Genomic DNA, 15,140 nt, shown 5'->3' with positions numbered 1-15,140 from the left:
TATAAAAATATTGAGAACACATGATTATATAAAAAAATTCACAAAATAAATGAATAAAGCCAAGATATTATATCATCATAATGAAAGTAAATGTACTATCAGCAATGGAGTTAGTCCAATTGGTAGAGACTTGAATTACTTAAATAAATAATTTTAAATTTAAATTTAAATTTTTATATATGATATAAAAATATTTATTGGAAGAGATCTACATATTTATATCTCTTAATTCTAAAACAATGGTTGATTAAAGATAAAAGAAAAGGAATGAAAATAAACAGAGAGTTTTTATTAATTTTATAATAATAAACTTGCAATCCTTATCTATTTCAAAACATTAATTACTTTTCTCTCTAGAAATTTTTAAAATTTTATATTTTTATACAAAAATGAAAACTTTAGTCTTTCTAGAAGTCTTGGATCTTCTGTTGTCCTTATTACTCTCCGACCACAAGATCTGGTAATTTTTGACATTGGATGAATAAATAAATTTCCAAAGATTACTTTGGTACAAGTGTCACTTTTTGACATAAATTACTATTGTATAAATTTTTACAACAATGCCATTTTTGCATGAGAGAGGGTCATTATGGGAAGAATAATATCCAATAAAATATTAAAAACTTGAATGCCATTGCCTTTCTCACTGTTTAAGTGTTAAATGAACATTTAAATATAATGCATTTAGAAGAAAATAAGAAATTATTATTGAGAAGGGTTCAGATTTCATTTGAATGTGACACTGAGGAGAGATAAAATAATTTTCTAATGCTCTTTGCTAGGTTTTTATTTTCTTGAAAGTGTTTTTACTGGTGATGTTTTTTTTTTAATTTATTTAGATTAAGGTTGTTTTTTTATTTTTCTTGTCCTCTGTCACTAGACATATTTTGCTGTTTGAATAAAACCGTGGTTCATCTATTTTTTAAATAAAAAATAAAATAATTTTTTTATTTGAAAAGTCATATAGGGGCTTTTATAGAATGATAATTCTTCAATTATTTGAGGGTATTCTGGGCATCATGGTGGGTGTTTTGTTTATATTTTTCTCTATTATATATATATATATATATTAAAGAGAGGCACGTACATGTTAAAAATAATAATAATAATTTTCAAAATTTTTGGCACACAAAGGAGGGGGGCATTCAGGGAAACTTATCATGAAAAACAGTGTTATCTCTTTTTCTTTGCATCTATTATGTCTAAATATGGAATCATGAAGCTTTTAAGGTGGCTATGAGGAAATAAAACTTGCAAAACTTTAGTACCAAAATCAGGGGCATTTAGGGAAACTTATAATGAAAAAACAGAGGACTCTTTTCTCATTTCTTGAAATGTTCTCTACAATCAATTAGCTTCCATATAGGGGCAAACATGGAATCATGAAATTTTCAAGGGGCATATGTGTAAATAAAACTTCAAAACTTTAGTACCAATACAAGGGCATTCAATATAACTTATTACAGTGAAAAACAGAGCACTCTTTCTTGTTTCTTGCAATGTTGTCTATAATTAATTAGCTTCCACACAAGGACAAACATGGAATCATGAAATTTCCAAGGGGCATGTGTTAAAAAAAAAATCAGGGGCATTCAGGGAAACTCGTAATATAAACAGAGCACTCTTCCTTGTTTTTTACATATTTCACTACATTCAAGTAGTTTTCATATACCAGCGATATAATAGTTTATTGGTAACGAAATTCTTATTAAAATTTTTTTCAAACAATAAAAGTTCGAATCATAAGTGATGATATATTTTTGACAATGTGAGTAGAAGTTGTATACAAATGATACTAATATTTAAATATTCATGATCCCGCCCTGCTTGCTCCGCATTAAAAATTCAGCTCACTCTGCCTTGCTCTCATCTTCCCCAAAAAATAAATAAATAAATAAATAAATAAACTTCCATATGAGAACAAACATGGAATCATGAAAATTTCAAAGGGTAAATGTGTAAATAACACCTCAAAGCTTCCGTACCAATTTCAAAGGGCATTAAGGGAAACATGTTCATGGAAAAACAGAGTGCAAGCTCTTCTCTGCAACACCAACTCTCTTTCTCTGTTTCTTTGTCTTTTCAAAGCCATTAGAATACAAAGAAAAAGAGAAAATGGAAAAAGAAATAAAGAGAATACAACAAGGACACAGCACAGATGATGATGGTCCCAAGTATCTCAGTTGGTAAAAGTAGCTCCAGTATCATCTTTTCCACCTTCTTCTCCTTCTTAAAGCTCAGTGTTCAATCCATTTTCCTCTCAAGTTTTGGATTTGAATGCTCTGAAAACAGTCATCATTTGCATCTGAGGTTCATCCCATTCTTGGTTTCCTGCATGCTTGACATCAGCGCTTGGTTCAATCATTAGAGGTCAAAAAGAAAAGGAGCGAGATGTGTGAACAAAAGGAGGCGTAGTGTGGAGCTTGAAGACTCTAAAGTTGGAAGCTTGGTGAGTGTTTTGATGTTTTCTAGTTGAAAGTTTTGATCTTTGGTTTTATTTGATATTTATGGATGAAAAAGTTTTGATCTTTTACTGCCATTTGAGAGAAACTCAGTTGAAGGTGTGGTTCTTCAGTTGTTTTCTTTGAGCCTTTTGCTGGTTTGGAATTGGTTTTATATGATGCTTATGTGTTTGCTGATGCATTTCTGATGAAAAAAAAAAGTTGATCTTTGTTGTAGTCATTTGAAATGCCATTCAAGTGTTTGTAGAAATGACATGTTGCCTTTGCAGTTCATGTTCCTGTTCTTTTTGTCTTCATTTTGATCATTCAATGATTTAATTAGACAATTAATTAATGTGGTTTTCTTTTTTACCTGCAGGATCTTTATGTACTTATCATGAAGTAGTTTAGTTTCATTATTGTATAGTTTCTATTTCTAAAATTTGGACAGAACTTAGAGAATGGCAGACTTAAGAGTCAGAAGAGTGGAATCAGGCCATACAAAGATTAGGAATGTTCCAATTGCTGTAACACCAGAAGGATTTTGGTGTTGTCCTGCACCTGTTGTTATTCAAAAAACACTGAAAAACCACAACCAAAATAAACCAAAGCCACAACCATCACTTCCACCTTCAAAAACTTCTCTCCAGAAAACATCGACTAATGTAACCAATAAGAAATCTCATGCTACACAATTAAGATCTAGGATCACTTCTGATGATCCAAGAAGTTTGGCTTCTGATAACATGCTGATCAGCTCCGAAAGGAAGCCAAAAACTAATGGTGATAATCAGCATGTAAGGAAGATATCTGTTGCATTTGGCCAGCCTGAAACTAGTGATCTAAAGATGATTTTGTCTGGAAAGGAAGGAGTTGCTGTGAGGATGAGTGTTCACCGGGACATTCTTGTCGAACATAGTAAATTCTTAGCGGAAAAGCTCTCTAGACAGTCTCCGGTACCATCAATTGAAATAGGTGACTGTGACGATGTCGAGATTTATGTTGAAATCATAGGATTGATGTACTGCAAAGATGTCAAGCAAAGGTTGATCAAGCAAAATGTTGCCCGTGTTCTCCGCATATTAAAGGTATATCATCAAAATCTTATTATTATTTAGTTTTTGACTCTATCTGGAATCTGTGTTGAATGTATCTTTCAGTCATTACTGTTTTTACTGATTATATGTCATATTCCTCAAAGCAAGCATTTAATTGACTTCTACATTATAGTTTCTTCTATCTGATTGTAAATTGGAAATTGAAATTTTCAGGCAGCGGAATTACTTGGCTTCGGCACATGCATCAAATCATGCTTGGAGTACTTGGAAGCAGCTCCTTGGGCTGGAGAAGAAGAAGAAACTGTTGTCTCATCTGTCCAACATCTCCAAGGCACCAAGTATGGAATCAGCCCAATACTAAAACGAGTAACTTCCGATATTTCCAAGCCCCCTAATGATACACTCACTTCCATTATGGAGCTTGTTCTGAAAAGCAACGAGGATAGAGGCCGGCGTGAGATGAAATCTTTAGTTTTGAAACTTCTTCGTGAGAACAGTCTTGTGATCGATGGCTCAGTGGACATATGCATCGAAACATTGTACGCTTCATGCGGGAGCTGTTTAAACTCGCTGTTGTTTCTGTTCAAGCAAGCATCTGAGCCGGGGTTTTCAGATAAATCTTTTGATAACCGGGATCCTATCATGCGACAATTAACGCTAGAAGTAGATAATCTTTTATGGCTGATGGAGATTTTGGCTGACAGACGTGTAGCAGATGAGTTTGCAGCAATGTGGGCTAGTCAGGATGAGTTGGCTGAATTACATCCGAAGGTTCCAACAGGATACCGGCATCTAGTCAGCCGAATCACTGCTAGACTCTTCGTCGGTATAGGTAGAGGAGAGATGCTTCCGTCTAAGGAAATACGCAAACTGCTGTTAAATGTATGGTTTCAGCCTCTGATTAATGACTACAATTGGTTGCAAAATAGCTGTAGATCATTTGATCGGCAGGTTGTGGAGGAAGGTATCGGCCGGACAATTCTTACACTTCCTTTGGAAGATCAGCAAACTGTTTTGCTTTCTTGGTTGGGGAGTTTCTTGAAGGTTGGCGACAACTGCCCAAACCTTCAGAGAGCCTTTGAGGTCTGGTGGCGGAGAACTTTCATTAGGCCGCACGTGGAACAACAACAACAGCAAGCTAATTTACTGCTGCTGGATAAAATCTAACTCAAGATCTCAGTACAAAATGAAGCAATGTAAGTCTTTCATGGTGTTGAAAGAGTTTCTGTTTATGGTTTTGTGTATAGATGTGGAAGCTGAAAATTTACTGTTTTATATAACAGTAAGGTATTTGGTTGTATTTTTAATTTAAGTTTGATGGATTTTGTGTCGATGGATTCAAATGTTTGCCAGATTTCGTGTTTATGTGCTATAGAACTTATCAATTTTCATCCACTTTGTCAGAAATGCAGACGTTTCTTGACTTCATGATTCTATGCAAAATTTAAATGCTCAATTCTGCATCAACTTTGTCAGAAACACCAAACGAATAGCAATTTAGACCATGTTAGATGAGAATCCATTCAACTGAATTCATCAAGGTGGCCAATACTCACTTTCTTAGACCAAAAATTAGTCAAAAAGGAACAAATTTCAGATATATTGCACATTCATGCCTGAAAATTTAGACCACCAATTTGTGATCTTACAATGAAGTAGAAAAGTCCAACTAGTTGGCAATTATGAAAACTACAAGAGCATCTTTGCTTCTTAAAAATCCAATGAGATTCTTCCATCTGTCCACCAAATTTAGAGCTTTGAGGCCAATGTGGTCCTGAAAAGAAAAATGAAGATGAAGAGAAGACAGTGTGGTTGCTTCAATAAGAAAACAAGTTTCATATGACTATGAATATTTCCCGACCTTCTCACCTTCAAAAGATCTATCACATGAGAGGAGTAATCACAGAAACATGGGCAATTGCAGCAGTTTTAATGCCTTCAGGTATTGTGTACAATCTTTGGTAATCTTTAATGCGAGGATGAAAACATTTTCATGACTGTACTAACTGTGTATTCTTTGTTTACTTAATGTGTTCAGGAATCAATACAATACGCATAGTTTGATCGGAACCGAAGACCATACTCACGAAGGCATAAAAACTGTGCATGTTGAGAAGGAATGTGAGTTCTCGACGGGTTCAGTTTTGTGTGTTTGTGTAGTGACATGGAACATGAATGGCAAGGTTTGCTAACTTTTGATTTCTTTGTTTTTGTATGATTCTAACACCGATACATTGTCCTAATCTGAAGTGTTTTCTGCAATTCAGTTCTCACCAAAGGATCTGAAGGAGCTTGTTAGCAAAGACCGGAAGTTCGATTTACTGGCAATTGGATTTCAGGAAGCTCCAAAACATAACGTTGCAGGGCTGTTAGAAGAATCATTAGCAGAAACTCACAGGTATAAATTCTTGAAACAAACAATTAGAATGCAGACAATCAACTAATAGTTCATCTAATTTGTGAGTATCTAGTCTCCTGGGAGAATCCACCATGCAATCACTGCAGCTATTTATCTTTGGAGCCAAATCTTCAAAATCATATATCAAAGGTGAGATTAAAACATTCGGAATTTCTGAAAATATATTTGAAATCGATTCATTGCTGATCAATAAACTTGTTTTTTGCAAACAAAGAGTTAAGAGTAGACACACAGGCAGTCGGAGGATGTGGAGGTTTGATAGGAAGAAAGAAGGGAGCAGTAGCGATATACTTAAACTTCAGTGGGATTCGTATGGTCTTTATATCTTGCCATCTTTCAGGTAAAACTTTTGTTTCATCTCTAGTCATAAAACTTAAGGAGTTTGGTAAATCTCAATTGAAAATAAATATTGCAGCTCATGAGCATAAGGTGGACGAAAGAAACTCACAATGCAAGCACATATCTCATTCTCTCTTCTCAAAAGATGATAATCCATCTTCAAGACCATCCCATGTCAGTGTTTGGCTCGGCGACCTCAATTATCGGTTAAAAGATATCAGCACACAACCTGCAAGAAATTTGATACACAAAAACCTTCAAAGTGTAAGTCCATAAGCTGAAAATTTATTGAAGAATTTTACTGCATTTTCTCTTCTAAAACATAAGTATATATGATGAACAATCTCAGCTCCTGATTGAAAAAGACCAACTGCTACAAGAAGCTGAAAGAGGAGAAGTATTTAATGGTTATTGCGAAGGGACTTTGTCGTTCAAGCCCACATACAAGTATAATGTAGGAAGTAGCCACTATGACACAAGTTACAAGGTATATAAAACAGAGTTTCCACTTCATGAGCTTCGATTAATTCTAAGATTCACTTCATTGTGTTTTTATGTTCTTTCAGATTAGAGTACCATCATGGACTGATAGAATCTTGTTCAAAGTTGAAAGTAATTCCGGCATTGATGCAGTCCTGCATTCCTACGAATCCATCGATTGTATAAAGAGCTCTGACCATAAACCAGTAAAAGCTCATCTCTGTTTGAAAGTAAACCATGCCTAATTGTATGCTTGACAACACACATTGTATTTTTTTCCGTCAAATTTGAATCTTTGTTCTGAACTTTTGATAAGTCAGTATTGCATATATTTATACTATGTAAAAATGGAAATTACAATGATACAAAAGAACAAGGTTAGAGAAAAACAAAACACATTCAACTCTGCTATCCAAGCATTTTTGTCGTTATATACCGAACCTAAATGCCGAGAAGTTTTTGCTTTGAATATCATGGACTTGATCGAGGCTCTATTGCTCCTCATGTCTTGATGCACTTTTCGGCTCGCATAGCCTACATGATTTCATTTTTAATTCTCATGCAACATATTTGAAGAATATTCAGAAGTTCGTCTTTTCAATTAAAGACCAGATTGCCTTTTTCCTGCTGTTTTGTCTTGAATGTAATGCACAACATGATTATTGTCTGCAGTAAAGATCCTATCAGCATGCCTAACCAAATTCCCTGCATTGTGATTAAGAGATAATTCATTTGAGGATTACTTTGGTTTACTGTAATCTAGCCATGCTTATTATAGTTACTTGCCATCGCATTGAGCTTTCGTTTGAAGTCAAGAACAGCTTCAATTGGTGATGCGATGAAGTAATAACACCAGTTATTTGTAAATGCAACCAAAGATAGCCACCTTGCTCCTACCGCAACACATGTCATGCTTGACCAAAAGAGCAATTGATTAAATTTTAGTTACTCATGAAATTCAGTATGGTTTCTCTTTCTTTTCGGTGATGACTGACTGCTGTTGATAAACATTGCAGCACCTAGAAGATAACCGAGATTTGATGTTTTCATAATAACATTTTGTTGGTCACTGAAGAATTAATCTAAAACACGATGGCTTCCATCTCCTTCTCCTCCTCGCTTTATGTGTCTGTATGCCTATTTGTCTGTCTGTCTGTGTAGCACTATTTGTGAGCACTGAAGACTTAGAAAAACTATCGAATGATTACTGTTGTAAAATATTATATTTCCAAACTACAATCAAAGGAATCATTAATAATGACACAAAAATAATTAAGAGCTTTCACAATTAAATGAATGAAATTTCGGATTTTACCATAATTGTTGATGAGCGAGAAATTCAGAAATCCAGTAAAGATATGAACACGAGCTAAGAAAAGCTGGTCCATGATTCAGGGAAAAAAAACCTACACCAAATACCACATTTGCACCAAATTGATAAGCCATTAAGAAATATTTCTAACAATTGCCGCACCCTCCAAATTGTACGCAAGTTTAGGGGTGTATTTGAGCCGAGCCGTTCGTGAGTAGCTCGGTGTTCGGCTGGATAAAGGCTCGTTCGTGTTTAGCTCATATTGTAAACGAGCCAAGCTTGAACATCATTTTCAAGCTCGATTAATAAACAAGCCAAGCTTGAGCAGCCAAAAGCTCGGCTCGTTTTGGCTCGCGAACACAGCTCGTGACCAAGCTCATGAACAAGCTCGTTTATAAGCTCGATTGTGAGCTCGTTTATATATATATATATATATATTACATTATATATATGTATATGTATATTAAGGTGTATATATGACTATGTCATTGTTTTTAATTTGAGTTACACATATAGGGCTATAAACTACTATTCGAAGGCTAAGCTCATTAAAAACTCAGGTCAACTAGTTCATTAAGTTAAATGAGCTCATAAGATAAACGAGCCAAGCTTGAACACCACCAAACTCGGCTCATTAAATCTTGTGAAGAACTCGTTTATTGTATAATTAAAAGCTCGTTTATAGTATCATTTGCAATTTTATTTGTAACAATCATTAATATAATCAAACTCAAATCGAGTTGAGTCACACTTGATAATGATTCATTAAATAAGTTTACTAAATAAAAAAATAAAATATAAAAAAAATGGTCAAGCCTTAATCAAGTTAGCTAGCTAAGTCTAAGCTTCGAATTTTCTTAACAAGTTGAGCTCGAGTATGAAGCTCGAAAGAAGCTCGATTAGAGCTCGAGCTCGGTTAAAATAGTAACGAGCCAAGCTTGAACATAAAAAATGAAGCTCGAAGAAAGCTCGGCTCGAGTTCAAGCTCGATTAAATAGTAATGAGCCAAACTTGAACAAGGCAAAGCTCAGCTCGGCTCGGCTCATTTACAGCCCTACACAAGTTCAACTATCACCATACCTTACTTTGAGCTTTGTAAAACTTCTACAATGGGAAATTCAATGCGTATGTGAACGATTGAGTGATAAACCATGCAACATACTTTTAGAGGGTAAATTTTTTAGTAAGTCACTAAACTTTGGCTCATTTTCACTTTGATCACTGAACTTCAATTTATATCAATTTGGTCACTCAACTTTAATTTCATTTCACTTCGTAGTAAATCAAGATATTTCAACCTCCAAATGAATGATGTGGCTGTTTTTCGATGACGTGGACATCTCTAATAGACTTAATAATGTGTCAATAAGAGGACTGACCTAGATTTTTAGACAGCCATGTAATCAATTGGGGGTTGAAATCCTTGATTTATTACCGGTTGAAATCAAATTAAAATTGAGTGATTAAATTGATACAAATTGAAATTCAGTGATCAAAGTGAAAATGAGCCAAAGTTTAGTGACTCACTAAAAAATTTACCCACTTTTAGACCATAACCAAAATGATCTTTTTTGTCTGTCGGTCAGTCTATTTGCGTAGCAAATGAATAATTTAGATCAAGCATTTTTGTCGTTATATATTGAACCTAAATGCCGAGAAGTTTTTGCTTTGAATATCATTGACTTGATCAAGGCTCTATTGCTACTCCTCATATCTTGATGCGCTTTTCAGCTTGCATAGCCTACATGATTCCATTTTTAATTCTCATGCAACATATTTGAAGAATATTCAGAAGTTCGTCTTTTCAATTAAAGACCAGATTGCCTTTTTTCTGTTGTTTTGTCTTGAATGCAACACAACAAGATTATGGTCTAATTCATTTGAGTATTACTTTGGTTTATTGTATTCTAGCCATGCTTTTTATAGTATTACTTTGGTTTACTGTTTTGTCTTGAAGTCAAGAACAGCTCCAATTGGCGATGCAAGGAAATAATAACACCAGTTATTTGTAAATGCAACCAAAGATAGCTACCTTGCTCCTATTGCAACACATGCCATGCTTGACGAAAAGAGCAACTGATTAAATTTCAGTTACTCATGAAATTCAGTATAGTTTCTCTTTCTTCCTTCTTGGTGATGATTACCTGAGAGAACATGCTAACTGCTATGGATAAACACTGTAACACCTAGAAGATAACCAAGCTTTGATGTTTTCATAATGACATCTTGTTGGTCACTGAAAAATTAATCTAAAACACGACGGCTTCCATCTCCTTGTCCCCCTTTTCTTTTCTTTTTTTTTTTCCATTTATGTGTCTGTCTGTCTATGTAGCAATATTTGTGAGCACCGAAGACTAAGGCAAATTTTGAATGATCACTGCTGTAAAATACCATATTTCCAAACTACAATCAAAGAAATTATTACTCAAGACACAAAAGCAATTAACAGCTTTAATAATTAAATGAATGAAATTTCGGATTTTAACATAACTGTTGATGGGTGAGAACTTCAAAAATCCAATAAGGATGTGAACGTGAGCTAAGAAAAGCCAGTCCATGATTCGGAAAAAAAACATACACTAAATACCACATTTGCACCAAATTGATAAGCCATCAAGAAATATTTCTAACAATTGTTGCACCCCCCAAATCGTATGCAAGTTCAATTATCACCATCATAACCCAGACCTTACTCTGAGCTTTGTAAAACAATTGAGGGATAAACCATGCAACATATTTTTAGACCATAACCAAAATGTTCTTTTTTGTCTGTCTGTCAGTCTAACTGCGCAATAAATGAATACTTTAGATCTCGTCGGGCCAAACTAAACTCCAAAAATATCAAGCCCATGATCTAGCTCATGCGCTTCGGTGGTAGAATCAATTTTTGGATTGTGCTTAGGTTATCCCATTGAATTATGCTTAAGTCGGCCTGAAAATATTTGAACTTTTTGACCATTTAAAAATAAAGAGATAAAATAATAAAGAAATAGAATTCTGAAAAAAAAAAAAATAAGAACAAGAACAAATAATAGAAGTGATTTACTAAGACATCAAGAGAAAAAACCTTTAAAAACATTCTAGACAAGAGAAACTGACTTTGCCAGTTTACTAAGAAATGCAGCAGTAAGAAAACCTAGGGAGAGCTAGAAGACTTCTACCAATATCACTGCACCAAGTCTTCTTAGTGTCATCCCAAAATTTTGTTGGCAGGATTTCCATCCATTTCTTCTCCTTTTTCTTCTTTCTTCGCCTCTGTCTGTCTGTGAATAACACTATTTGTATGCACTAAAAACATAAGACAACTCTCTTTTTGTTTTGTTTTGTTTGTTTGTTTTTTATAACTGAGCTGCACAACAGCTATACACTAACTACAACACTAATCAAAGACAAAGCCAAAACTGTAACAGTTGTTTATAAGCCAATTAGGCTTCTCCTTGCCTTAATGAAACAGTGAAAGATGTGGAGATCTTTTCCCTTTTCTGCTAATTTGTCGGCCATAGTATTCCACCCCTTTGTGAAGAAAGCATCCCTTGGGCCGGATATGTAACCAGAAAACAATAGTGTGTAAAATAAATCTTGAACAATGACTGGGACAAAACAATGGTTTCCATATTAAACAATTTAGAAGGAATCCAGAAGGATACAAGCATAATTTGGACCACCAAAACTACATCATGGGACAATATAGTGTGTAATATAAATTTGTGACTTTATATGGACCAGTAATGCCTAGTACTTTATTTTTCGATCTTCAATGAAATCGTTTCCTGCATAGTTTCTTTGCATAATTTGTCACTCAAATACACTTAGTTTTAGAATGAAGCTTCACCCGTAACCAATCAATTTGACCAAATCAAACACATTAACATCAGTTAATTCAGTTTTCAGTTTTTCTGACCAATTTGGTTGGCTGAATTTGATAAATAGATACCCAAAATTATAAATTTTTAAAAGAAAAGATTTTTAATGCCATTTACCCCGCTGAATTTGATTATATGGACACATCGTTCTGTTAGCACAGATTTCTACAATGAAATATTCAGTTAAGAATAATTATCCACTGTAACTTATGCTAGGAATATGATGATAACAAGAGTTGAAGAATTAATAATTTTGAATTACAATTTCTACTTATGATACTCGGTGAACTATTAATGTATTATCAATGGCCATACTAAATTAAAATTTCTTGACCAGGGAGTTGAGAGAAAGGCAAAAGAGTAGATACCTGTGCAGAATTAGTTCCCTTAAACAGTGGCTTCATGGCGATTGGCCTAGGACAAACAACGGTGATATTGATGCCTTTCTGAATTAGCTACACAAAGAGATGGGGGTAAAGAGGTTGATTGATGCTTGCATTATTAGCACGAAGAATAAGTGCATATAATGAATACATAGAGTGATCGATACATCTGAACACAAAGTGTAGAAGTACCCATGTAGAGCGAATTTGGAGGCTGAACCCATAGTTTGACCTGGTACAGGGCATTTTCCTGTAGTACTACTCATCTACAGGTTGACATTAAATTTCAGTCTTTAACATCTATTTCATTCTTTAAATAAGGAAAATTTCAATCAAAATTCTTTATTAAATCAGTTCCTCCCAACATTCAGTTCAGCAACATACATAATTAACACCAAAAGCCTATTAGTACTGTATAATCAACAACTAGAAAGTAGAAACCACCACCAAAAGTCCCCAACCCAAACAACATACACTCATCTCCTTTCACTGTTCACCCAAACAGTACTCATCCCCTCCACCTCGATCTTCTCACAACACATCATCATCCCCATCACTACATACATTAACTCAATAAACCCACCCCTCTTAAAAAAAAAATCCCATGGCCAAATAAAATAAATAAAAAGTCCCAAAGAAGACCTACTAACCATGGAAAACTCAAAGACTTTAATCACCTTCACTATGAAACTAATTGATCATCACCAACAGTCACGCAAGACTCCAACCCTGAGCCATGATGATGATCATCATCATCTCCAGTCTCCAGACATCACCACGGTGGAACTCAAAACCCTACCTGCTTTTTTATAGAGGGTTTCGGATTGGGGGTGGTAAACCAATGGTGTAGATTAAGTCATCCCATTGAGATAATCATTTCATTACAAATCCAAAGGACTAACACTTAACACAAGAAGCATTGTATTGCTTGAGAAGATAGAACCACTTTATCTCCAACCTTTCCCCCTCCCCCCATACTAATGCTTTACTTAAAAATCATCTCCTGTGGGTCCACTCAGAGCACGCAGTTCCCACAGGCAGTTCCCTCCAGCCTCACAGATCACTTCTCTCTAACCCAAATAAATCCTCAAATAAATCCCATCCCCAAATAATAATTAAAAATAAAAATAAAAATAAAATAAAATAACTCAAATGAACACTCTGGAACCCACAACTCAAGCCCACTCCGAGCCCCTAATCTCCCTAACAACAACACATGATCATCCGCATCACTAACACATACATTAACTCAATAAATCCCTTCTTTATGGTCTTGATCTTTTCTTCATCAACTAGAATAGGAGGAGACCAACCTTCCTTCAAGGCAATCCATGCTTTCAAGTAATCCATTCAAATATGTTGTGACAACATTCATCAAAGTTCGCCAGAGTCACAAGTCTCTCTCTGTGTAAGGTGGATGATGAGGAGTTAGAGATGCCAGCATGGTGGTAAGGGAAAGAGGGAGCGAGTCTGCGGAAGCTGGGTTGGCCACAGTTGGTGAACAATGATAGTTGTTGCATGATGGATGAGTGACCAAATTTGGGGCTAAAATGGAGGGCAAAGAAGTTGTCATGGAAGATGGAGTGAGAGAAATTGGATTGGGTAAATCTAAAATTACGGTGGGTAGATGTGGATAGGGTGAATTTGAAATTGGGGTGGTTATTTGTGGATAGTGTGAATTTTAAATAATGGTGGTTATTTGTGGGTATTGCTAATTTGAAATTGGGATCATTATTTGTAGAGATGAGTGATCAGGTGGTAATTGAGTCTAATAAGGATTTTTAGATGACAAGTCATCTCACACATCCCTTAAGGTAACCCTCTCTCTCGGGAAAATCAACAACTACACATTGACACCCAGCGACTGAATCCCAGCTTGCTCCATCAAATGGTTGACATTGCTAATGACCTCCAGGATTCTCCAATTGTATTGTATATCTAGATGCATAATTGCTTGCTTGGCCTCTGCACAGTCCATGAAGACGCTCCTAATGTTGATGTTTTCCTGTTTAAGGATCCGGATTGCCCATTCCACCTCTCTTTTTGTTTTGTATGCATGTCCTATTTAGTATTAGAAATTTTTTTTAAAAAAACAATTGTAGTTTTTACTTTTACAAAATAGGGACAAAAGAGAGGTTTTTTTTTAACTATGTGGTTTTGCAAGCTAACAAATAAAATGTTAATGGTGTTAACTTTTTGTTATTTAGTAAGGTCAAAATCGTCATTTCATTTGAAGGTTGGTCCATATATATATATATATATATATATATATATATATATATATATATATATATATATATATATATATATATATATATATATATATATATATAACTTTCTATTAATCCTTCCCAAAATTTTATTAAAAAAATAAAATTAAATTAAAATTACAGAAACCAAACCAAATTATGTTCTTTTTATGCCACGTGGGAGATTTTTAATTAAATTGATGAATTTACCCTATAAATAACGAAGAATTAACATCGATAATGGGGTTTTTTTAGCTAAGAAAACCACATAGTTTGAAAATAAAAAAATTTCTCTGTTGTAATTTCATAATATTGGAGACTACAAAATTTTTTTTTTCTGAAAATTTTCCTTAGTAATATGATACACGAAGAAATACCAATCAAATCAAATCATTTTAAAAGCAACAATAAGACTCTTATTCTAACATTTTGTTTTTATGAGTTCTTTTTCTTTGAGTCAACCTTTATGGTAAGCAAGTCTTTCAAAATATATATATATATATATATATATATAGTTATATAAAGGGAAATGGTAATTTAGAGATGCCTATTATTTTTTAGGGACGTTTTACTTATAGTCTTTGGATCATTATCTA

The 15,140-nt window shown here is 34.3% G+C and overlaps 2 protein-coding genes across 3 annotated transcripts; both read left to right on the top strand.

Moving 5' to 3' along the window:
* The first annotated feature begins 330 nt into the window (after positions 1-330).
* On the top strand, positions 331-4,851 carry LOC120267113 (BTB/POZ domain-containing protein At3g50780-like). 2 transcript variants are annotated; one of them, XM_039274815.1, is made up of 3 exons: positions 331-2,449; positions 2,821-3,529; positions 3,713-4,851. In XM_039274815.1, exons 2-3 carry the CDS (start codon positions 2,903-2,905, stop codon positions 4,664-4,666), a joined length of 1,581 nt encoding a protein of 526 aa, XP_039130749.1. In that variant the 5' UTR covers positions 331-2,449; positions 2,821-2,902; the 3' UTR covers positions 4,667-4,851. The 2 variants fall into 2 exon arrangements, with proteins under 2 accessions (XP_039130749.1, XP_039130750.1); XM_039274816.1 differs by lacking the exon at positions 331-2,449 and adding an exon at positions 2,450-2,561.
* A 474-nt stretch (positions 4,852-5,325) lies between these two features.
* LOC120267715 (type IV inositol polyphosphate 5-phosphatase 11-like) lies at positions 5,326-7,052 on the top strand. Its single transcript, XM_039275392.1, has 8 exons — positions 5,326-5,441; positions 5,538-5,682; positions 5,767-5,897; positions 5,971-6,047; positions 6,133-6,258; positions 6,334-6,521; positions 6,607-6,744; positions 6,824-7,052. The coding sequence occupies exons 1-8, from the start codon at positions 5,410-5,412 to the stop codon at positions 6,980-6,982; spliced, it is 996 nt and encodes a 331-aa protein (XP_039131326.1). The 5' UTR covers positions 5,326-5,409; the 3' UTR covers positions 6,983-7,052.
* Positions 7,053-15,140: the final 8,088 nt, after the last annotated feature.

The sequence above is a fragment of the Dioscorea cayenensis genome, chromosome 8 (genome assembly GCF_009730915.1).
Source record: "Dioscorea cayenensis subsp. rotundata cultivar TDr96_F1 chromosome 8, TDr96_F1_v2_PseudoChromosome.rev07_lg8_w22 25.fasta, whole genome shotgun sequence".
NCBI classification, from domain to species: domain Eukaryota; kingdom Viridiplantae; phylum Streptophyta; class Magnoliopsida; order Dioscoreales; family Dioscoreaceae; genus Dioscorea; species Dioscorea cayenensis.
Note: the sequence above shows the minus strand (reverse complement) of the source record. Positions and strands in the feature narration are given on the sequence as shown.

What these genes read in the sequence shown, in the direction of transcription:
- LOC120267715 (XM_039275392.1), top strand. Translation starts at nt 5,410, where the DNA reads ATGGGCAATTGCAGCAGTTTTAATGCCTTCAG. An exon ending in TATATCTTGCCATCTTTCAG is followed by an intron (nt 6,259 to 6,333) that starts GTAAAACTTTTG and finishes TAAATATTGCAG; the next exon opens with CTCATGAGCATAAGGTGGAC. An exon ending in ACTATGACACAAGTTACAAG is followed by an intron (nt 6,745 to 6,823) that starts GTATATAAAACA and finishes ATGTTCTTTCAG; the next exon opens with ATTAGAGTACCATCATGGAC.
- LOC120267113 (XM_039274815.1), top strand. Translation starts at nt 2,903, where the DNA reads ATGGCAGACTTAAGAGTCAGAAGAGTGGAATCAGGCCATACAAAGATT. An exon ending in GTGTTCTCCGCATATTAAAG is followed by an intron (nt 3,530 to 3,712) that starts GTATATCATCAA and finishes TGAAATTTTCAG; the next exon opens with GCAGCGGAATTACTTGGCTT.